The 24360-nt window shown below is 45.4% G+C and overlaps 1 protein-coding gene across 4 annotated transcripts in view; it reads left to right on the top strand.

The window, feature by feature from the left end:
* Positions 1–797: 797 nt before the first annotated feature.
* The window catches only part of TAPT1 (transmembrane anterior posterior transformation 1), a 58085-nt gene continuing 34522 nt past the window's right edge, over positions 798–24360 (top strand). For 2 of the 4 annotated variants that reach the window (XM_036329382.1, XM_036329375.1), the window contains exons 1-2: positions 798–1026; positions 12593–12723. In XM_036329382.1, coding sequence (XP_036185275.1) covers positions 837–1026; positions 12593–12723 — 321 coding nt within the window. In that variant the 5' untranslated portion in view covers positions 798–836. Of the gene's footprint in view, positions 1027–6830; positions 8426–12592; positions 12724–24360 lie in introns of those variants that run through there. The other 2 variants (XM_036329392.1, XM_036329400.1) reach the window with 2 other exon arrangements.

Raw genomic sequence — 24360 nt, 5'->3', positions numbered from 1 at the left:
CCTAGAGCCGTCTCCTAACCCGGGGGACACCTAGGGGACAGCCTAGAGCCGTCTCCTAACCCCGGCGCGCGAAAAGCACAAAGCACCCCGCTTCTTGGGCCGAGTCCCGAAGCCCGTCGCTCCCTCCGCACCACCCCCCCCCCCGCACCTGTTGGGCAGCCTCCCCAAGAGCCTTCCTGCCCAAGTGCTTTGGAAACTGTCCACGGAAACCCAGAGGCCAGGGAATGTGACGGGCGACCGTCATGCAGCCGAGCGGGAGCCCGAATAGCGGACACAGGGGGCCGGGCTTGGCGGGGGTCGGGGATGCCGAGTCCGGCCCCCGCCACCACGGCCGCGCGGCCGGTGCCCAGACGGGGCGGGCGGCGCCGTCGCACTCCGGGCACCGCGCCGGCAGAAGGGGCTCCGGGCGGCCGGACGCGCAGCTCGCAGACGGCGGGCAGCGCGCGCCGCGGCCGCCCCCCCGGGGCTGCCCCGCCGACCTCCCGCCCGCCGCCGCCGCCGCTCCCGGTCCGCCCCCGCCGGGCCCCGGCCCCGGCCCCGAGCCCCGCCGGCGCCCGGCGTCCCCGGCCGCGCGGCCCGGCGCCATGGAGCCCGCGCGCCACGCCGACGTCCGGAAGAAGATGGCGGCCGCCCTGGCGGCGGCGGCGGCCTCGCCAGCGCCGCTGACGCCACTGGAGCGCGCCGGGCGGCGGGCGGCGGAGGGCAGCGGCGGCGGCGGCCCGGGCTCCGGCGAGGGGCGGGGCGAGGCGGCGAGGGGGCCGGCCGGGGGCGGAGGCGGCGGCCGCGGCCGGGCGGGCTCCTGGCGGGAGGCGGCGGGGCTGGTGTGCGCGCGGAACATGGCGGGCGTCGGCGACGCGGTGCCGGCGGCGGGCGGCCGTGGCGGCGCGGACGGCCCCGAGCGGGACGGCGGCGGGACGGCGGAGCAGCCGGGCGGCGGGCACGGGCCCCCGGCGGCGCCGCAGCGCACGGAGACGCTGGGCTTCTACGAAAGCGACCGGCGGCGGGAGCGGCGCCGCGGCCGCGCAGGTGAGCGGGCGGCGGGCGGCGGGCGGCGCTAGGCCGCGGCGGGGGCGCGGGGCGGGGCCCCGGGGCGGGGGGCGCGGGGCCGGGGCTCCCGGGGCGGCTGACAGCTCCCGGCGGGTCCGCAGCGAGCCCGGCAGGTGTGTGGGCGCGGGGGCCACCGCCCTGCGCTCCTCCAGTGAGACCCGGTCCGAGCGCGGCAGGTCGGCGAGCATCCCCGGGTCCCGGGAGCTCCGGCTGCCGGGCTCCGGGCAGCTGTCAGGCTCCCGCCGCCAAGGTGACTTTTGTTGTGCATTTGAGCGAACTTGAGCCCCAGAAACCTGTTAGCGCGCCCCGCGCCGCGCCCTCCGCCGCCGCCTCTAGCCCCGTGGCTGTGACCGTGAAGTTCGGTACTGTTGCCGGAACCGATAGTGAGCGCTCTTCAAAATGTAACCTGTGAACTTTTCCCAAACAGAAACTTATGCCACTTAAAAAAAAAAAAAAAATGGCTGCGAAGATGCACTTGCGAACCCTGCTGTCAATGACGGGATTTAAGCATATTGTTGTTATTTCTTGCAGCTGTCGGGTTTTATTCTGGCTTTCAAAGCATGTTTTTAAAAATTGCGTTTGCATGGATGTTGCTGTTGCATAGTAGTTTTAAAAGGGGAAAAAAAAACACACAAAAGGTTTTGAGATGTATGTTTCATTGAATGTAGAGGGTTCACAACCTAGTAATTCTTACATAAGTCTGAGTTTTGAACAGCAACCAAACCAGAACTTTGTTAAATTTCTTCCCCCACAAAAAATAGCTTCTGGTGCACAATAAGGGCTTTATCAGCCGTTATTTTCTGCAGTTCATACACATAAGTGTTTAAGTCATAAGGCTTACGCATTGATTGTAGGGGGGTATTGAAAATGTAGGCTGATCAGGTGAGACCCTGATGGATTTGCTAATTGACAGGGACATAGGTTAGATTTTGAAGAGGTCCATATCTTTGAAAAATTAAGTACAGACTGTACCCTGTTCAGTTTTTTTTTTTTTTTTTTTTTTTTTTTTTTTTTCAGTTAACCACTTAAAAGTTCTCAACTCTGTTTGGTTTAGTCGTCAGTCAAACATTTGCCTGCAAGAGTACTCTCTGAATTGGCAGGGTCTAAGTAAGACGAAGTATTAAATCTCTCAGCTGTCTGTTTACTTACTTAGACCTGACTATTAAAAAGTACTCTGGGCCCTGGATACTCATTTGGTTAGAGCCTCACCCCTATATGCCAAGGTTGCAAGTTCAATCCCGGGTCAGGGCACACAGAAGAATCAACCAATGAAACATAAAATAAGTGAAACAACAAATGGATGTTTCTTTCTCTCTCTCTCTCTCTCTCTCTCTCTCTCTCTCTCTCTCTCAATCAATCAATAAATAAATTTAAAAAAGAAAGCACTCTGATGCAAATAGAAATAAATTAGCCAGGTGTCACTATAATTTCTTTAAAATATTTCTGAGTTTCAGGAAAGCCAATATTATAAAAGCCTTTTTTTTATTGTTGTTTCTTTGCATGCACAGAAAATGAAGTTGTCAGGAACCTTTTGATGAGCCAGATGTTGGGCCCTTGGGGGAACCCCTAACACCCCTTGCCTGGCCCTTGCTGGATGGGTCTGGGTGCCCATGGACTTTCATAGACTTCATCACACCACACACCCATTCTTCATTAACATGGGTTACTGAGCAGGGTTTCCTTAACATGTTTGAAGCTGGGCTTTTAACCCATAGTTGCAAAAAGTCGTTATCAGGGAACAGGCTCAGCTTTAGTCGGTGGGTGATCCTTGTTTCCCCAACTCCCTGACTTATGTGTGAGGAGAGACGGCAGTGGCAGCACTTGGGGATCGGGACTTAGGTGAGAACCCCAGGAATTTTTCAGCTGGAGTCACCAGCCAGTGCTGGTCCATCTGGGCCTCCCCGTGGGCCCCTATTCTTCCTCCCATGTTTGTCTTTGCTTTGCCTGTCACACAGCTCTTGCTACTGCAGGTGCCCACCCTCTAACTCAGGTGCCACATTGGTTGGAGACATCCCCCCTGGAGATTAGAATTCTTCCAGCACCCTTAAACGCCCAGGCTGCAAGCGGCCTCTGCATTCACCCTGACCCTCCAGCATTGCTCCCTTCCTCTGCTGGGTTACCTTTCCTTGTCTTCTGTCCAGAATTAGAAAACTGCCCTAGGGGCTGGCTTGGGCCGCTCAGCCTTTGAACGGCACCACCTAGCTCCTGTGAGAAGCATTTCTCCCAGAATCAGCAGTCTTCCCAGCCGAGGGGCTTGCACGACGGTGTTGCTTAGTTATTTTTTATGTTCTGGTGCTGCCTCTGATTCCCTCGTGCCCTCTCCCCAAACTAGAGCAGCCTTTGTCTTTCCTTTGGTGTCTTGGGGACCTGACCACCAGTGAGTTTCGAAGTCCCCTTTAGCCTTTCTCCCAAGGAACTGGGGCTCTTATAAATGAAGATGTTCGTTGGCCTGTCCTAAGACCCTAGGGCTCTATAAATGAATATACAGATTAGGTGCTTATCCAAACCACCCCGTCAGAGGGAAATAATGCAAAACATGGTGTTTGATACTCACTTTTTGAAAATACCTGTCCTTATTAATGTATGTGTATAGAAGATAAATGTGCCTATTATGGTGTATACACTGCTGTATGTATATACCTGCACGTGTGTCCACATTAAGCCTATGCTTTGCTTTTGTTTGTCTTTTCAAGCTCTCTTAATCACTTGGTTCTCTGAACTTTTTAGCTTATGTGTTGCCTAGCATTGGACTGAAACTTACACCTTAACTAATTCTTATACCCTAACATAGTTAGAAGTTGCTATCCTCTCCTCATTCCTGTTTTCATGCTCTCAGAGTGATCATTGGGTATTCCACATGGCCTTTAGTGGTCGCCGGTCTTGGGCTCTGGGTATAGTGGTCACCAGGAACTGCAGATTCATCTCATCTGCCTTCTTTTCTTCCTCTCTTAAAAAGAATGCCAACTGCTATTGTCCTTTTTTGAAAAACATTTAACTGCCTCATTGAATGACAAAAAGAGGAAGTAATATACAAGTGAAAATATGACTAATGATCCTTTTTCCTACTTGATAGGGACAAGACCTCCTTAGTGAGAATGTTACAAAACATGAGGCAGGTTCTATCACCAGCATAGTTGTAACAAGTAGACTGTTAATATAGTTATACAGATAACTGTTAGAAATGAAGAGGGGACATTTTTTTATGGTCCTAGAACTTTACTGTTGTCCTTTTTAATGTAAGACCAGATAGTAAATACATTTTACCATGTTTTTGTGCTTGTTCCCCACTTAACTCATCTGTAAAAGTTCTAAATGGGAGAGTTTCTGCATGGCCATATTCGCACTTAGGAATCTAGGTCTAGCAAGTCAACCTTGGACTCAGAATTAGGCAATCTGTTCTTGGCTCAGTTCTGTTGTTGAATTGCCTTGTAGACTCTAGGCTTGCCTAATGCATTTGGCCGTGTTTCATAACGCCACGCTAAACAGTATCTGAAGTATCTCAGTTGGCTGCAGTGACCATGGAGACTTAACAGTAGAAGACATGGTGTAAAATAAGTATAACACCTACTGGTGAGGATGAAACAGCACCTGTAGGATGCAGGTGTTGGAGTTTGTGTAGGGATGGGTATTGCTTATAAAAGAAGAGTCTGAAGTAAGGGGTGGGTAGGCAGTATTGTTTCTGGGGCCATTCTTTCCCTTTTTAAATGGTGACTTCACTTCTGCTTAAGCTTGTCACCATCTGTTTTGCTTCTCTTCTCTGCCTTTACCCAATATAGACCTCTAGGCAGGCAAAAAGACTCAAACCCAGAAAACCAATTGATCTTTTTTAGCAACTCCCACGAAAGATTTCAAGTGGGACAGAGATTTTTACTGTTCATATTTCCTATGCCTTATATTTTGTGTAATTAAAAACTTAAGCTTTTCTTATAAATAACATTTTTATTAAAATATAATTTTTTTTTTAATATATTTTATTGACTTTTCACAGAGAGGCAGGGAGAGAGATAGAGAGCTAGAAACATCGATGAGAGAGAAACATCGATCAGCCGCCTCCTGCACACCTCCCACTGGGGATGTGCCCGCAACCCAGGCACATGCCCTTGACCGGAATCAAACCCGGGACCCTTCAGTCCGCAGGCCGACGCTCCATCCACTGAGCCAAACCGGTCTCGGCTTAAAATATAATTTCATTTAACCGGTCCTCATCCTCCATAGAGTATCTTACATAGTATCTCTGTGGCCCCAGACTCACCCTAATGGATGATTAAAGGCTATGATTCTGAAATTATGCTCCAGAATCAATGCTTGGTTTCTCATTTACAAAGAAAAATGAGAGTAACTATAAAACTGGCTGGGAAATTACTTGGAGTAACCACAACCCTGATACAGATAAGGTAAAATTAACTTCTCTTCTGACAAACTAGGCTCTGCTTTAAAACTCTCTCTTGCTTTCCCTAACTAGTACGTGTAAACTAAACAAGCAGTGAGAAGTTTTTCATTTTGGTCTTTGACCAGGTCAATATCTTGGCTTTTTTAAATGTGTAACTTCGGCCCTCGCAGCTCATTTGTGGCCCAATTTGGGGAATGCTTGCATGAAAGAGGTCTTTGGAAAGACTATATAGCATTGAATGTCAGAATAATGATATTACAAATGTTCTACCTCTTTCTTCCCGAAATACAAACAGTTAGAGGGTCTTAAAACTTGAATGGTACCTTTACAGCATTTGACTTCAGAAGGCAGAATTGCTGTTGTGTTGATTCCTGGTTTGCCTTATTCAAGGGTGTGCCTCTATATTGTGTAATAAACTTACATTTAATATTTTAGTGTAATCTTAGTAAAGTTTATTTAAGTTTTACATTATTTAAGGCTGTGGAAAGTTGTATGTTTCATAATATTTTCCTAACAGTTAACCAGTATTACTTTACAATTTTTTAATGGTCAGTGCTATTTTAAGAAAGATATATTTAGACATACTACTGAACATATAAATATATGTGATTACTCATTACTTTTAATTAATACTTTCCCATCCTGGCTTATTTCTAAAACAAGCTATCTCAGTAGATAACTAAAAGATAATACTTCTTTTAGGGAAGAGGGAGAAGCAATGTTTTCTATACTTTTTCTCAATTAAAGATACCAGATCATAGAGCATTTCTGTGGTAGGAGATGAATATTGATTAAAAACACTCTGGACAAATTGAAATGGATTTATGATTGGTATTATTTTCCTTACATTAAATATTCAAAATGGACAAAACTTATTTCTTCTAACGTAGAAGCACTTGTTTATATTTTACAATTAAATAGTAAAATACTTCTATTTTAAAGAGACTTACTGAATGGTATTTCTTCATGGTGAGAATTAGATAAATGAACTAAAGTTGGTTGACATCTAAAAAGTTAAGTTAGTGTTCAGAATATAAACAATTATTATTTTACTTTGGAAAAGAGTTTGCTCTTAAAATAGAAAGGCAGATGTTGAGTACAACAGATGCGAGTGACCCTTTTGCTCAGAAGAAGTGAAATGTCATCACAGTATGGAAAAAGGTACACTGGCTACCTTGAAGAGTGGCGCCCACAGGTAAAAGAGCAACAGCCTTCCTACGTAATTGGTCAGGCAGCTATACCCAGGAGCACAGGACAGGTGAATGCAGGCAAGCCTGTAGAATGCTAACAATGTCTAAAAAACAAAACAACACAGAAATACTGTAACAGAGCTACATTGATACGGAAGATTAAGTAGCATCCTGTAAAATATGACCAGGGCTGGGGGATAGGTGGGCGTGGGCTGACAACGCAGCAAGCGGGCTAACACAGTCCCCTTCCTCGGTATGAGACACAGGGCTCTTTCTGATGGTTGAAGCCAGAGTAGTACTAGGTTATCTTCTCTCGTAAGATTGTCAGATGACAGATGATAATTATTGTACAGAGTAGAGAGCTCACTGGGCTTGCAATGCAAAGACCTAGGTTCTGTTCCCAGCTTTCCCCTTAACTTTTCAGTGACTTTGGACCAGTTTCTGTGAGCCTCAGTTTCTTGGTTTACAAAATGTGAGCACCGTTATCTGCCCTCTTCAGCTCTCAGAACTGTGAGGATTTTATGAGGTAGTATGTGCAAGATCTTCATAAACTGTCTCTTGCCATAGAGGGAGGATCCTAATCCTTAAATGGGGCCAGTTCTCCAGGAGGGTGGGAGAAGGAAGTGAGATAAAGCTTTTGGAACATTTTGCTCTGTGAAACGTAGTTCTTTTATTAGTACTGCTTTAAAGGTATCTTGTAAAACAATTCCCCAGCCCATTAGTATGGTGTGAATTGTACACAAACACTACCCTTGGATTCAGAACCGCCTGGGTTCTGGATATTGGGGAGATTCAGATACATGGTACCTGTTTCAGAAAGCTCCAGGCTGTCAAGGAGCCAGCAAGTTAGCAGTGTAACTTAGAAGCAAACCCACGGCTACAGGAGCACAGAAAAGGGAGGACGTCCCAGTTTTCCAGAAAGCACCATGGCCTGTTTACAAAAGCACTTAAGACAACGATAGTCGAAAGAATCCAGTGCCAAAAAGCCCACGCTTTAAGGATAGACTGAGTTTGAATTCTGGCTCCACCACTTACTCCTGTGTGACGCTGGAGGCTTCCTTAACCTGTCTGTGCCTTGGTTTCGTCATGTACAAAATGGACATCACAATAGAACCTGTCTCATAATTTTGAGAGCTCTGCACTCAAAACATATTTTTATCATTTGATTTTTAAGGGCTTACTTTAAAATTCCCCCTTGTGGAATGTAGATTGGTGTTTATAACTAAAATTCCTGCATTTCTAGAGGTGGAATCCTGACACAACAGTTTTCCTATTTATTTATAATATAGTGAAAACACTTTCATAGGTTTATATTGTAAAACTGCTTTACAGAAAAGTAGTTACGCAGGTCATACAGTTGTGCAATATACTTGTTTGTCAGATTACCTTTTATCCTTGGAAACAGGATTGCAGAAGTAGCATCAGTAAACATTAGGTAACCACCAGCTAGAATTGGTTAATGTACAGATCTTGTGAAATTAATAGTAAGTGGTTCAAGACATTGTGTCATGCTTTGTGATTCTCCTATGCTTTCACGTAAACCCTCTCTCAGCCCTTCAGCCCCCCGGTGTGGAAGGCAGGCAGTTGGCAGGCGTAAGCTGCTCTCAGCCTCGGTTTCTGCTCTGAGGCTTGAGGAGGGTCCCAGGACAAGTGTGCCCAGAGCTGGCGCCAGGACCCTTCCTCTGGCTTTGGTCCCCTGGTGGTTCCGGTGGATCCTAACAAAACGCTTCTAAAGGCTCAGGCAGCTGCCGTCATCAGGGGAAACATCATGTGGAGGAGAATTTCTGAATGAACAAGGGTATAGTTATCTCAGTCTTTGAATGTAATTTGCTTTTTTATAGATTGAAAATTGTGCGATAACCCGTTTCTATATCTCCTTAATGTGGTTGACATACTGGGGACTTCGCAGCGTCCCTCCCTGCACCTCCTGAGGATAATGCAGTCTCGCCTGCCGCACCCCAGGGCCCTCACTGCCTGTGACAGCGTCATGGCAACTGCCCTTTTAGGGGTGGAGGTTCAGGTACCTGTCAGGCCACCTTGACAGTCACTTAGACACAGAGGAGAAGCTCCTCATCTTCAGTGGCTGCTGTGTCCAGAGAGGCACCAGGAGCTTCCCACGCTTTCCCTGCCTATTTCCCCCCGCCCCCCACCCCCACCCCTTTCTCAGAACAGCTCTGTCTTGGTCACTAGTGCTCTTCTCGAGGATCTGGTATCTCGGCCTTTGCCATTTCTGATTTCCAATTTTGTTTCTGTTCTCTGCCACATATCTCTGTGGCTTGCCTTCCTCTTCTCTGATCTACATGTTATTTTAGCAAAGCCTTTGTTGAGCACCTATTACGTGCTATGCCCCGAGGATGCAAAAGTAAGGGAGAAAGCCAGACAGGAAAATGAGTGTAATAGGGCGCAGGGAAGCACAGGCAAGGGTAGTGCCTGGGCACCGAGCGGGGTAGGATGGTTCACCTGGCGACTCGGGAGCATCCTCCCAGAGCAGGCGTGGCTGTGCCTGTTCACCTGTAGGAAACTGGGAGGGAATCTCAGGCCAACGAAGAGTGGGAGCCAACTGACATGTTTTCAAGAAATGAAAAGTGGTGTAACTGGAGATTTGTGACCTAGAGATCCAGGGTGCGCAGGTGCGAGGCACGGCTGAAAAGATAGCCAGGGGCCAAGTTGTAAGGGATCTGGTGTCCTCGCTGAGGTGTGGGACCTTACCTAGAGGTAATGAAGAGCCAGAGAGCCAGGCGCGAAGGCTGTCCCTGGTGCGTGAGCCTGCTGACTCGCTGCTAGGCCAAGTCAGGGCTGAAGGGGGGTAGATGGGAAGATGGGCACGCATTAGGAAGCTCTCGCAGTCACATGGAGAGAGAGGATGAGGATCAACAGCTGGAGTGTGGAAAGGAGGGGAAGTTCAGTGTTTCAGAGCAAGAATCAGCAGGGCTTGGTGAGAGGAGAGAGGCCGAGGCATCGTCAGCTTCTAGCGTAGAACTGCCTGCTGGTGCCATGAGCTAAAGTCGGGCTGTAGGCAGGGGAGTAGTGGGGAGGGTCCTGGCTCCGTTTTGCAGGGTAAAGGAGTGTGGACTTCCAGGCGGAGTTGCACAGGACCTATTGGAAACATGGGTCCAGGCTCAGGAGTCAGAGCTAAAGAAATGGTGACTTTAGGGTTGAGATGATGGTTAAAACCTCAGGCTGTCCCCGGAGCGTATGTATAGGGGAAAAGAAAAGAAAAAGAGAGAAGGTAACTGAGGACACATCAGAGAAAACCAGCCTGAAAGGATGGCCAGCGTGTTACTGGGACTCATGTTGGGTGTAGTGAATGGAGCGCCCACCAGCAAACACTTAAGGGTGATGATGAGGAGGAGGAGCCGCCAAAGAGCCTTAGGACAGAAAAGTCTGCCACGGGGAGGAGTGGGGATACCTGTCCCGGGGCAGAGGCTGCTTGGATTCCCGTGCCATGACTCAGAGCTCACTGGCACCTGGGACTGTGTGCAGGTGCCGTCTCTTCTGTTCTCTGTGTCCCATTGCTTCTTGGTTTTTACTTGAACACCCAGTACGTATCGATACGAGCCAATCAGGACAGTCTTTCTTTCTAATTGGAAATCTGACCGAATGGAGTGTGGGTATAATTTTTGCCCTTTCACCAGCTTTGGCTGTTCTTGTTCGTAGCTCAGAAGCCTTTCTTATCCTCGCCTTCAGACAGCAGACCTTGTTCTGGTTTTAGCCAGCCGACAACAGATTAGAAAGTTCCTCCCCAAAAGTTTTACTCCACATGGCCCTGGGCCTTTTAATGGGATGTCTGGTTGTCCATGGCTTCAGCTGTACGCATGCTGAGAGTCTGATGCTCGGGGCCTCTGAGGATCCTGCGCTGGGCTGGAGTTACCTTTCATGGTATCACCAACTCCTCAAACAGATTATGAATCCAATATTTAAAGAAATGTGTGTGTGTGTGTGTGTGTGTGTGTGTGTGTGTGTGTGGTGTGTGTGTATGTATAATACTGGGGGGGAGGAGAGCGTTAACATCTAAACATAAGCAAGCCACCTGACTTGATGCCTAAAGAACTAGCCATCAGTTCCCGTGCTGGAGGAAGTAAGCTGTCTTAGGCCCGTTGACATAGTAGGCCTGCCTCTGAGTCTTCCTAGGGGCATTGCAAGGGTCTTTTTGACTATAAATGCATGCAGACCTTACATAGGATGCAACTCCTTAATAAGAAAAAACAGACACGAAATCACCTCCTCTAGTTGTAATTTTCGGGAGGGGACACCACTACTGCATTTGGTGAGAGGACCAGAAGGCCAGCTCAGAGCAGAGAGGGCAGTTTGAAACCTTTGGTATCCTGAGTTCTGGCAGAGAGTTGGGCTTCCCCAGGAGAAGGAGTGGGAATGTCCGTGGAGTCGGGTGCTGAGAGGTCCAGGAGGCGACGGGCCGGGAGGGAGTGTGACAGGTTGGAAATAGCTGAGGTCAAGCATTACCAGCTTGGCTTCTTGTCTCTAGTCGGTCAGCTGTAGCCAAGTGGGAAATCCCAGCCTCCCCTGGCCTGATCACCTCATCGGAGGCGAGAAGACTCGGGCTGTGTTAGCTGTGGAGGGACAGAGGAAACAGGTGGCAAATTAAAGAGCCAAGGAAAGGGAGGTCTTTCAGATCTGGTTGAAGTTCTGCTTGGTATGACTGACTATTGTAGGGGTTTGGTACGAGCCAGCCCAAGATGTACCTCAGTGGTATGCAGATTATTCTGGGCTAAAGGCAACCAAGATCCTGTGGGCTCAATAGAAACTTCTGCCACCCCTACCCCCACCCCCACCCAAATATCTAGAACAATGGTTCTCAACCTGTGGGTTGCGACCCCTTTGGCGGTCGAACGACCCTTTCACAGGGGTCGCCTAAGACCATCCTGCATATTAGATATTTACATTACGATTCATAACAGTAGCAACGTTACAGTTATGAAGTAGCAACAAAAATAATTTTATGGTTGGGTCACAACATGAGGAACTGTATTTAAAGGGCCAAAAGGTTGAGAACCACTGATCTAGAAGAATTTAAATTAGGGGCCTGGCCCATGATAAGAGTTACCACCAGAAGTAACTTTTTTACCTATGTACATGGCAGGGCAAACTCATAATTACGGAACTCGGGCAGCTACCTTCTGAAGCCCCAAGGTGCCTAACCTGAACCCTAGCTCAGAATGTCATGGATACTCTATTTTCCCTTTTTGTCTCTGAACCTCTCATGTATGCGGGGTTCCCACACATGTGTATGTAATTGAATTTGGTCACTTTCTCTTACTAATCTGCCTCCTGTTTATTAGATCATTAGACCAGCTGATAGAACCTGGGGGTAGGGGAGCTTCTTCCTCCCCTGCACCATGGGTAGCATCCTGTGTAAGCCTTCACCTAGCAATCGATGGACACTTTTGCAGGATCTCTGAAGCTGAGGTTACACCAGTATCCATGTAGTTCACCCAGGATAGTTCTTGGACTGAAGCAATGCCTGTTAGATGACTTGACTTTCTTTAAAAAAAACATACATATATATACACATATGGATATATATATGTGTGTGTGTGTATATACATATATGTACATATATGTATATCTCCATGTCATATTTACTGTGTGTATATGTGTGTGTGTGTATATATTTTGACTGTACTCTTACCTGCCTTCATAGTTCTATGTAACCTATAAGACACAGGACTGGGCTCTTGCAAAACACTTTTCAGACTATTCTGGCTCATAGTATTGTCTCTTCTGTATTCCTGTGGAATTTTCAGTTTATACCACACAGAGAAGCAGTTTTCTCAGCAGTCTTTGCTAATGATTTATGTATAGTTCAGTTTTGGGCACAGAATTATAGATGACTTTGTTTTATTCTTTCATCATTGTTTTATATATGTATTACCTATGGCCCCAGCTAGCATATAAGTTCCTTGATAAATACTGTTCTTTTGTTTTGTGTCATTTTCTTTTCCTGTAGAGCTTTCATTGTTGAGGTTCCTCAGTGCTGAACTAACAAGAGGGTACTTCCTTGAACATAATGAGGCCAAGTACACAGAAAGAAGAGAAAGAGTGTACACTTGTATGCGAATACCAAGAGAATTGGAAAAGGTACCTTTTTTTTCTATTACCAGACATCATTTTGAAAGTTATGTCAATGTGCTAATCATACCAAAAAAAAAAAATAGTGAACAGCTTGAGTTGAGTTTTTAAATATTTGGAAATAATTAAATATATTGGGGGAGTAGGATAAAGAAAGAGGCTTTAAAGAGTATATTTTTAGTGTGAGATCCAATGATTCTTAACTTTGTTTCTTAGTAAACTCATCCTATTTCCATGTGTGTCCCATCCAAATAACCTTTTCCAAGGAATTAATCTCCACTTATTCTGTTAGTTCTCTTCAATTTTGTTTTATTAGAAACAGTTCTTTTTTCCATTCAGCATAATAAATTATTTAATGTCAGCCTTCTTTAAGGTTTTAGTTTCTCAGACAGCCTTCATATTTAAAAACATAAATTATAGTCTCTTCAAGAAAAAGGTGGTTCATTTTGCCTTCATCACAGAAAATATCACATCATAGGTTGGCATAGTTATAACAGCTCCGTGTCTATACACACCATGTTCCCTCGATTGTGTCTCAGTCTGTCTAGACCAGTCAGATGTGGCAGGAAGCTACTCTCCTCTACATTGCTAGAGGAGACTGGTGACTCTGAGCACTTCCACATTTCTTGCTAGAAAGAAAGAAGAAATAATTTAGCTTTAGCTATATTAAAACATGTTTTCATAGTTTTATAGTAACACTAGAGGCCCAGTGCATGAAATTCATGCACGGGTAGGGTCCCTAGTGACAGCCAGCTGCCGGCTGGGCCTTCCTTCATTCCACACCACCCCCTGGTGGTCATGCCGGCTGGGCCTTCCTTCATTCCACACCACCCCCTGGTGGTCATGCCAACTGGGCCTTCCTTCATTCCACACCACCCCCTGGTGGTCAGCACACATCGTAGCGAGCAATCGAACTCCAGGTCTCAAGTTGAACTCCGGAGGAGACACTTTGCATATTAGGCTTTTATATATATAGATACAACTTAAAATATTTCAGTCACTTCCTTAGAACCGTATTATCTGTTCCAGTGGCTGTCAGAAGAGTGTTGTTGGTTTGTTTTATCACATATAATAATGGCAAGAGGTGTGATAGGCAGTGAGAAGCGAGGATCAGCTGGTTTGGCTGATGCTCTTTTTTTTATGACTGTCCGTCAGTTGGGTAGAAGGATGAGTCAGGCGTAGAGTGACAACTTGAGAAATGTTGCTGCACATAGGTTCTTGGTGGCATGTCACATGCTGAAGTTTTAGGAAGTTCCGTGTTGGGAAGATCGGAGAGCTAGGGAACCAGCAAAGATTTTGGGAGAGAACACACATGACAGTGCAGTTCTGTGTTGCCCTAGGTCAGGATCAGTGAATGTGCTTGGTTTATTTGTTCTAGGGAGTTCTAGGGTCCCAGGGGAGCCGAGGGCCTGGAGGATGAGAAGGGAGGGGAAGGGGTGTGCGGGCGCGCGCTGCAGCAGCCTCCTCTTGCAGCAGCGCCTTTGTTCTGTATATTGGAGTTTGTGTAAGATTTTCTTAGGGGTGGAGGATAATGTTTCTTATGCTTGCAAAAAGAAAGATTACACTAATTCTTGGATCTTTCTTAGAACACTTTAAAAAACTTGCTTTTCAAAGCTCACTTCTTCCATGTTCTTGTCAGGACAACGTTGGCCCGTTGGCCAGCCACAGACAGCTTACCCACCTGCTTTCTGCAGGGAAGTGCTTTCTTCCACCTGGTGGAGCAGATCTGGACTCCGTTCTCTGGGGAGAACACAGAGGGCTTTGCCTGTAGCCACAGCCAGGCCAGGGACACACCCAGGGGACTGCTTCAGAGCGGGGAGGTGTCTGTCTGTCTGACCCTGTCTTACCCATCCTGTGACACAAATAATGAGCAGTGACAGCATCCCTTTATAATTCTATCACCTCATCAGAGGCAGTTCAATACACATCATTCTCTCTTCTTTATTGGTAACATTGAAATAACAAGCAAGTTTTTTAGTAGATTTCTCGTAGAAACTTATAAGAGTTTCATGTTTGTTATTGTGAGTATTAAGTTGTCTTCTGGGGAAAATGCCTACAGGTCTTGATAAGACTAAAGTATAAATCAGTGTTTTTCAAACTGTAATCCATGACAGAACCACTGATGGGTAACCTATATGTATGGATTTTTTTTTTAAGAAAAGAATAGAAGCATTAGAGCACATTGCCTATACTAAGGGTATTTTTTTTGTGTGTGTGTGAAACTTTGGTTTCATTTGTATGTATGTAAAATGTAGAATGTCAGGAAAATTGAATTATTACTGTTCATGCACAGTTGTCATAACTTTCTAACCCTGCTTCCCATGAAGGAGGGTGTTGGTGTTAGGCCTATTTGGGAAAATTTGATTTAGTCTCTTAGAGCAACACTCTAGAAGCTTTATTGTTTAAAATGCAGGAAAGGAAGTCATACATTTCAGTTCAAGGCATTCTTCACTTCTAAGACTAAGGGAAACCTAGAGTGGAGGTAGATTTCAGTTTAACTTCGGGCTTAAATATCTCTCCTAACCATGAATGATACCCCTGTGGCCCTTATTTTCTATGAATAGTGTTTCACCTCGGGCTTTCTTTATAAGAGCTGGGAGAATATCTAGACATTCATGTTAATCTAAATTAGGTTTCCTTTGTGGTTGCATTGTCTATTCTAATACATAACCCCTTACTCATTTTTGTACTTGTTTTCGGTAAACGTTAAGACATTTTCTCCTAGCCTTTGGAGGGAGAGACACTTGATTACAGAGTGCTTTGCTTCCACAAGGGTTGCACGCATGGTACTATAAAACATGTAACTAACGTTTGTACTTTCAAAAGAAGAGAAAGATCAATATCTCTTACTGAACCTGTTTACTAATGTAAAAAAATCCCAGATTTTTGTCCAAGGGCTAATTTTGTCATCTGTATGAATCTAAAATTGCAGCAAATGGTAAAAAAAAAAAAAAAAAATCACAGTATTTTCTAAAATTACCTCATATATATAAATGCTAATGTAGAGAAATAATAGATCACTTATTCATTTATTTGTTTATTTTCCTGGTCTTTGTTTTGAATACTTACTATGTTCCAGGTACTTTTACAGTGAGGAAGGACTTGTGAAGGTAATTGGCAAGGTGATGAGAAAAAGAGGTAGATTTTGTCCGTGCATTGTAGGGCCTATGAGTGTGTGTGTGTGGGGGGGGGGGGCGTGTGGGGGGGTGGAATCTGTGAGGTTCACACAGGAAAGGACAGGTACACTGGAAGGACAGGCTGGATCCAGGCTGGTGAAGCTAAGGAGATTAGACTGGCTTTGGGAGGACTGTTAAAATAGGTTTCTTTCTTTTTTTTTTTTACAGAGAGCAAGGGAGAGGGAGAGAGAGTTAGAAACATTGATGAGAGAGAAACATCGATCAGCTGCCTCCTGCACACCTCCTACTGGGGATGTGCCCGCAACCAAGGTACATGCCCTTGACAGGAATCGAACCTGGGACCCTTGAGTCCGCAGGCCGACGCTCTTTCCACTGAGCCAAACCGGTTAGGGCTAAAATAGATTTCTTTGGCGTACTTTGAGCTGTGTATAAAACAGAATACTAACAGTTAGCTATGTATGTAATAGGATACCTAACCGTGGCTTAAATAAATAAGATTTTTTTTTTTAGCAAGTCTCAAGGAAGGAGGTCTCAATTGGTCCAGTAGATTAATGAAGCCAGCATGGACCAAATCTTTTTGATCCCTCTACCAGTATTTTGCCATCGTTGGCAAATTGGCTTTTGGTCCTCTTGCTCGTTGCAGCCTCAGGCATCACATCTGCATGATAAGCAGAAAGAAGAGATGAACAGTCCCCTCTCTGACTGTTCCTTTTATAAAGAATTAAAAGCTTTCCCAGAAGTGCCCAGCAGACTTCCTTCTGCTTGTATCTTACTGGCCAAGCTGAGTTATACACTCGTCCCCAGCTGCATGGGACACAAGGGCAGTAAGTGCTCTGCTTTGCCAGCAAAAGGAGAACCGATTGAGGGTGGTAATCGGATTAGCCACCTCTCAGAGCTATGCTTCTGAAAAATTAGGATCGCAGTGTTCAACATGGATTAGAAGTAAAAGAAGCAAGAAGATCTCAAGATCTCACCATGTGCATATCCTTCTTCAAATGAAAATCCATTGATTGATTTACCTTTAAGAAATTTATTCCTCATGTTAATTATATGTCAGGTGTAGGTTGTGATTAATACGAAGCCTTTTCTCAGAATTACTTATTTTCTGTGGTTATGTGTGTTTATGTAACCTTGCCTGTCATAAAAGTTAAAATTAAAATAACATTTTTGAATTTTTTTTACATTGTAATTCTATGCTTTTTGGCAATCCCTTATTGCTACTATGCTTTGTATATTATAGTTACTTAATACATTTTTTAAAATTGAATTCAGCTAATTAGTCTTTAAATGCAACTATTTAACTGTCTTAAGAATCTAGTGAATTTTTATTTTTAACTTTAAGTTTGTCAGATTGAAAATATAGGTATTGCTGTAGGTATAGAATATTGTTGTTTTTAGGCATAAGCTATTATTATTATTGAAAGAGAGAAAGGTTACTGTCACACAGGGGAGTATTTGTGGTAAAGATTCAATACCCTTCGCTTCTCATCTCAGGTCTGCAGGGCATAGCCAAGTGATCCAGTCGAGCCTGGAACCTCCTTTGGCTTTGACTTCATCTAAAATTAGAAGGTTGAACTAAGTCATCTCAGAAGGGCTAATGATTGCATATGAGAAACAGGAGAAATGGGGTGCATGGAGAGACCCCAGAAAGCGGTGTTACATAAAAGTGAAGGAACTTTGTTCTGCTTGTTTGAGGGTCAGAGAAGATAACATTTGGGAAAAATAATTGTAAAAGTTCCTTTCAAACTAATGGATTTAATGACAGTGTCATATAAAGCCTTTTTGTTGTTTCTCACTGTGAGGTATGTGTTAAGAAAGTGTAGTCATGGCCATTGTCTCACCCTGGTTCAGTAAACAGCCCTTGGATTTCCTTGTGAAACTAATAAAGGGCTTACTCAGACCCACGTTGGTGGCAGAGACGCTTGGGCATCCTGCTCGGTTTCTAATTTCATGAAAACACGTTTGGGGGCACCGTCCTTCTAAGTTCTTCTCATGGTGTGGCCCTCTTTTGTTACACACCCTGACTCGGATGTCCTGCCACACAGCTGCTGAGAAGCAGGAAAGGGTGGGGACCTGCCCAGCTCACCCTCTCAACTGCCTTGTCTGGTAGGCCTCCCTTCCCCTCGGAGGCTTGGCGCCCCCTGCTGGTAGAGGTTGTGACAGCAGCTTCCATATTCCTCCTGCAGGCAGGGCACAGGGCCAGTGGCAGCAGCACAGAAGCCCCCTCCAGAAACGGGTTTAAAGGTGATGGGGGAGTGGCTCGCGGCATCCAGGGCCTCCTTGGCCTAGTGTAGGCCCTGCTACCTACTGGGCACATAGGACTCATCAGATGGTTCTAGGGCCAGCCAGCCGTGACTTCCACCCCATTCACTGATATGTTTAAAGGACAGTTTGTGAACTTGGCACTGTGGGGCGATGTTTATATTTTTGAATCAGTAACTTACTTCTGTCACTTCAGCTTTGAAAACAGTCTTAAATCTCTTCTCCTCTCTCTCCATTTGCTGTATCAGGCCATTGTGAGCTGCCACTCAAACTGTGTTATTGTCCTTAGCTGTTGTTCCTGCTTGCACTCAGTCTGCCTTAATGCTCCTTGCTGACTGCTCCCTGAAAAGGAGACTTGTGCCTGTGATGGCAGCTACAGTAAAGACCTCGCATCCTTAGTGAGACTCAGACGTGCCATGGGGTCCCGAGAGCACAGCCAGCCTCCTGCCCGCTCCAAGCTCTCAGCAGGAGCGCACAGCCCTGCCTGTCCCTGCCACACACCAAGGAATGGTCCTTGCCTCCAGGGTTGTTGGGAGGATTAAATAAATTAATGTGGGTCCAGTGCTTACAAAATAACTGTATTCAAACGTGGATTGGAATTAAGAGAAGCAAGAAAATCTCAGGACCTTTCATGTGCATAGTGAAGGGGACCAGAATTTTGCCACCCCAAAATTGTCCCTTTTGGGATATTGGTTTTAAGCTGATTATTCAAAAACAGAAGACTCAGAAAGAACCTGTGGCCTTTCTCCTTTCCTGCCTAAGAGATTCAGATGAAAAGGCCTGTTCCAGGAAGGAAATCGCAACACCGTCACCTTAGCAGTAGGTAGGAAGGCTGCAGGCAGGTGCCTGGTAGATAGACATCCCCTCTACCCCCATTGTTTCTGGGTTGCCTAGCAAGAATTTGCCCAGCACATGTGTCCCACTCTTCCTCAGCTACCTGTAAAATGCTTGTTTCCTTTGAAATCTCAGGCTTCTGCACCCTTTCTCCTTTGTCCATAGTGGCCTCTAAACCTAAACTCCCCAGTCTGTTTCAGGTCTCATATCCTGCGAAACGCCCCTCCCCGCCCCCAGCATATACATTGGTGATGAACGTACATTTTCTCCTGTTAATCTGCCTCTGTCAATTTGAATCAGCCAGAAGAACTTAGAAGGTGGGAGGAAAAGTAGTTTTTTGGCCCCATAATAGTTTTTCCACATATTAACATCTTAAATTGATTTTTTGTGTTAAATATATGTCAGATATAAGTTGTAATTATTGTCAAGTCTTTTATCAACATTACTTTGTTTTCCATGGTTACATATGTTTTTGTAACCTGGCCTATCATAAAAGTACCTGGTTCGAGGTAATCCCTTTGTTCATCATCACCTAGAGCAGTGGTTCTCAACCTTCCTAATGCCGCAACCCTTTAATGCAGTTCCTCATGTTGTGGTGACCCCCAATTTCATTGTTACAAATTGAACATAATTAAAGCATAGTGATTAATCACAAAAACAATATGTAATTATATATGTGTTTTCCAATGGTCTTAGGCGACTCCTCTGAAAGGGACGTTCGACCCCCAAAGGGGTTGCGACCTACAGGTTGAGAACCGCTGGCCTAGAGTATAAACTTCCTGGGGACATGAATTTTTTAATTCAGGTGATTAAAACTGTTTTATTATAGGGACAGCCTTGAATCTGCCATCATTGCTTTCAAAGTCAGTCACTTGTAAACTTTCTTATTGATCACTCATTCTCCTTCACATTCTTCTAAGCATGAATCCTTGCATGTGGGCTTGTTGAGGACTTCTGGAACGTAGAGCAAAGAGGGGCGCTCCTTAGTAATTAACTGAAGGTGATTTCTATCCCTCTTGTATAATGATTACCTTCTGGCCACACAGCCACCCACTCACATTGCACCTGTGCACACTCTTCTCTTTGTTGGGAAGCCTGTTCCTCCTTACTGACCTGGCAAAATCCAGTGCCATCTTGTCTCCTCTGTGGGAGATCTTTGCTGACTCCATTCCCCTTCCCTGCGTGCACAATCCCCATGCCACCCTCCACTCACACCACACCCCATACTGACCTACTCTCTTGGCCAGTGCTGCTAGGGCACATCATTCATCAGGCTCTGACCACTGGTCTGTGTCCAGCTCACTGGCTTGTGCATTCCCTGGGGAAGGTGTCCTTTCTGGTGGCCTTTCATCCTCCCATCGTAGAACTGAACTTTACAGAAAGTGAGACCAGGGGGAGGGTGGGAAATGCCCCTTCCCGCTTTACTGCTTCTTGCCAACTGACACTCCAGACCAGCCGGGGAGCGTCCTCGGCTGGTGTGTCCTCCACTAGCCGGTGGCAGCTGGGGTCATAGTGGCAAGATGGTATTCAGAATCGCCAGGAGGTGGTTTGTCAGATTCCAAGAGGCCTATTTCAGAATCGTTGTGCTGTCTTACTTTTAGATATAAGACTTCATTTATTTTGAAATTTCAAAGGGCGTTAAAGACATTTTTGTCCGAAAGGTAAACATAGATGTTTTAAAAGATAAGCCTTGCTCTATTCTCCACAGAGAGAGGCTGTTCTTATTATTTCTTTGGAGCCTAGTACTGTTCAAATGATGAAAAGCAGTAGTAGGATGTTCAAAGTGAATGTGGTAAGAACTGGTTATGGAAATTTTCACTAGAACTGGGTTTTCCATTGATTTCCAGGGTTATAGGATTATTGGCATTTTGTGCTTTTCTTAACATTGCTGTTTTTTTAAATATATAAGGTGTCAAATCCAGTGGCAAGGTTGAGGCTGGAAGGAAGAGTGACAGGTGTCATTACTAGGAAAGTGCTTCAGTTTTCAAAGCCAAACTTTCTGCAGACCCACTGAAGTCTGGCCCTGCCTCTTCTGTTCATGAACTCGGGCAGGCTCTCGAGTCTGCAGAGTGAAGGTGGGGCCGTGCACACAGCCCACACACAGTGCCTAGTACTCTGGTGCCCGCTACCCGTAGAAGGCTTCTAAAGTCCTTCCAGACAGTATCTCCTGTGGCACAGAAAGGCCAGTGACCATTTCTGCCTTCGTTTCACTTTTGTTTTTTTATTCCAAAGAAGACTCTCAAGAACTACCTTATTACCCTAGCTGGTTTGGCTCAGTTAATAGAGTGTCGGCCTGTGGACCAAAGGGTCTCGGGTTTGATTCTGGTCAAAGGCACGTACCTTGGTTGCAGGCTCCTCCCCGGCCCGGGCCAGAGATAGGGGCTCATGCAGGAGGCAACCAATCGATGGGTTTCTCTCACATCAATGTTTCTCTCTGTCTTTCCCTCTCTCTCAAAAAATCAATGGGAAAGTATCCTCAGTTGAGGATTAACCAAAAAAACACAAGCAAACAAACAAAAAAGAACTGCCTTATTAATTAAGCAGAAGGTTATTTTGAAATAATTATTTTTTCATGTAAATTCTTATAAAACTTTGAGCACAGATTTTAAATTGAATCGCTGCAATTTGTAAATCCCTGTTTTTCATGCATTTTTGTACAAAGGCCTTTGCAGTGTTGCCAGTGCAGATGCTTCTGCAAAGCTCCTCGGGGCCACTTGGGACTGTCTTCACTGCTGTGTGGCCGCCAGGGAGGGAGCTGAATTCCATCACGCCTGTGCGTCCTGGAACCTCTTTTCAGACAGGACTTCTCACCCTTTGGTGGGTCATGAGTTTAATGAGACCAGCATTGTTTTTTTAAAAGGAAGTAGAAAATACTCATCTGTATTTATGGAGTAAAAGTATTATTTTAGCGAAAGTTTTCTTTTGGGTGTTTGAGTGTGTGTGTGTGTGTGTGTAGTGACTTGCAGTGTAAAGTGTATTAATGACTAAGTTGTGGTCAGCAATTAAATCCTCTTCTTTGGGTGTTGAGCTTCTTAGTAAGACTGTTTGCTCTTCTTAAAACAGTGAACATATGTTGGTCTGCCACATTAGGGCTGCACACTGAGTGTTTGCTACAGAGAAAAAAGGAGGAGCAAACCAAAGAATGAGTCTTCCATCCCCAGGAAAGTGGAAAAAGCCAAAAACTCCAGCGTGTGATTTCTTGTTGAGGCATTTTCCTTTTGCTTTAGTTCTTTGCCGTATCTTGGTTTTCTGCTTTCTGTTATTTATATCATGGTCAGTCTAAACAGAGGAAATATTTATTTTATGGCCTCCCCATAAAAGTGAGATAACTGTCAAGTGAGAGATCACATTTACTAGGTGAGGTGGGGGTGGTGGCAGCACCAGAGGAAGCGGAAGTAGGGAGGTGGGACCAGAGAGGGACAAGGCCTGGCTGTCAACCAATAGAACAGGTTTTCGTTGTGATATAAGGAAGCATATTCCACAAGCATTGTGCTGCTTTGACTTTAGCCACACCTGGCATTTACTTTGAAACTTCAAGTAGCACTTAAAGGAAGACAAGAGATTTTGGTGTTTATCAAAAGGGAAACAGGGTGACATATGACACTGTTGTATTACTTTCTTGTCACACCTCGTGTATTTCAGGGGAATTTTCTTTAGATATTACTTAAGACTGCTTGAATACTTTATGGTTATTTGGTTCAAATAAAATGAAATAGTGATTGCCTATTTTATCAAGATGCCACACAAATGACCCAAAGGTATGGAAGTACACATTATTCCCAATAGTAATATATACTCGGAGCTTTTAATTCTTAACACCTTTTCAAAGCTAGCTGTAAATAGAAATGTGTGACAGTTTCATGCCTTTTGTAAGTTTGATTCATTAAATGCCTATTTTTTATGACACTAGGCAGACTGGAAACAGGTGAGTTAGCACAAAGACAATGACAGTCTCCCCCCCCTATGCCTGGTGAAATAGTGGTGAGAGCGAGCTTGGGCAGGCATCCCGCCTCCAGAGCTGGGGCTTCCTCGGTGTTAGGTAGTTAGGTAGGGGCGACAGTAACCACTCAGAGCTGCTGGGAGGAGGGAGGCGGGAGCACTTACTCCTGCCTGGAGGGCCACAGCATAGGAGACATGCTTTGTACAGCCCCTTCCAAGTCCTGGGTCCATGGAATTTAGAGATGCTGGTTCAACATCTCGCTGGGCCAGGCTCGGGCCACACCAGCACAGGCTTTCTGACCTGCAAGGAAGGATGAATGTTTTCAGGGTTGTGTCTTGTTTACTTTTTTAGGAAATGATCTTATTTTCATTTGTAAAGAATTTCGAAGATGCTGTACCTATGAGAAAGGGTAACATTCGAACAACAGGCACAGTAGTTGGGTCACTTCTCCGCTTTTATAAACCCTGAAAGGAGTTTCTATTGTTTGTGTACTGTGTATTCCAACATCCAAGGATGGTTTCTTTCCACCCAGCTGCAGTTTCTTAGGTCTCAGCCACTATTTCCCTTCCATTTTAATGTGGTATCTATGGTATTGACAGCTCCCAGTTACGAGGTCAGCACAGTATGAGATGATGATTGCTGGCTCACGGAGTTTATTGGGCTGGTTTAATATGTGAAGGGAAGGCCCCTTAGACTTTAGTTACTGTTGTTTACCATAAATAATACTAATGCAAATTCCTCTAAGCCAGCGGTTCTCAACCTGTGGGTCACGACCCTTTGGGGGTCGAACGACCCTTTCACAGGGGTCACCTAAGACCATCGGAAAAACACATATATAATTACATATTGTTTTTGTGATTAATCACTATGCTTTAATTATGCTCAATTTGTAACAATGAAAATACATCCTGCATATCAGATATTTACATTACGATTCATAACAGTAGCAAAATTTCAGTTATGAAGTAGCAGCGAAAATAATTTTATGGCTGGGAGTCATCACAACATGAGGAACTGTATTAAAGGGTCGCGGCATTAGGAAGGTTGAGAACCACTGCTCTAAGCCAAAGAAAGGTGATTATACTTTTATTCTGCAAGAAAAGGTTGTCTTCATCATTACTTTCTCTGTGCTCTTGCTCATGCTCCCTCCCGAGCCTGGCAAGCTTCCTTCCCCATCTCCCCACCTCCCACACCTCCTCCTCCTATCCAGTCCACCCTCTCCATGTGGCAGTAGTTCTTCATCTTCTCAGATGTTAAAAGGGTCTCCTCTGATATGGGGCTTTTTCTGAGTCTCCCCAAGTTTGGCTGGCTATCTTCTCCCCAGGGCTCTGCTGTTCCCTGCATCCGCAGTTCTGCCCCGGCACAGTTACCACGTCCCTGTCTGTTACCCACATGCTGGCGTCTCTGCTGGAACCTGAGTAAGCTTACTGAAGGCAGGAGCCTCCTCCTGTGGTCCTGCCTGGCTTTGTGCAG

This window comes from Myotis myotis, unplaced genomic scaffold, assembly GCF_014108235.1.
Source record: "Myotis myotis isolate mMyoMyo1 unplaced genomic scaffold, mMyoMyo1.p scaffold_m19_p_1, whole genome shotgun sequence".
Classification (NCBI taxonomy): Eukaryota; Metazoa; Chordata; class Mammalia; order Chiroptera; family Vespertilionidae; genus Myotis; species Myotis myotis.
This window is presented reverse-complemented; position numbering and strand designations above follow the sequence as displayed.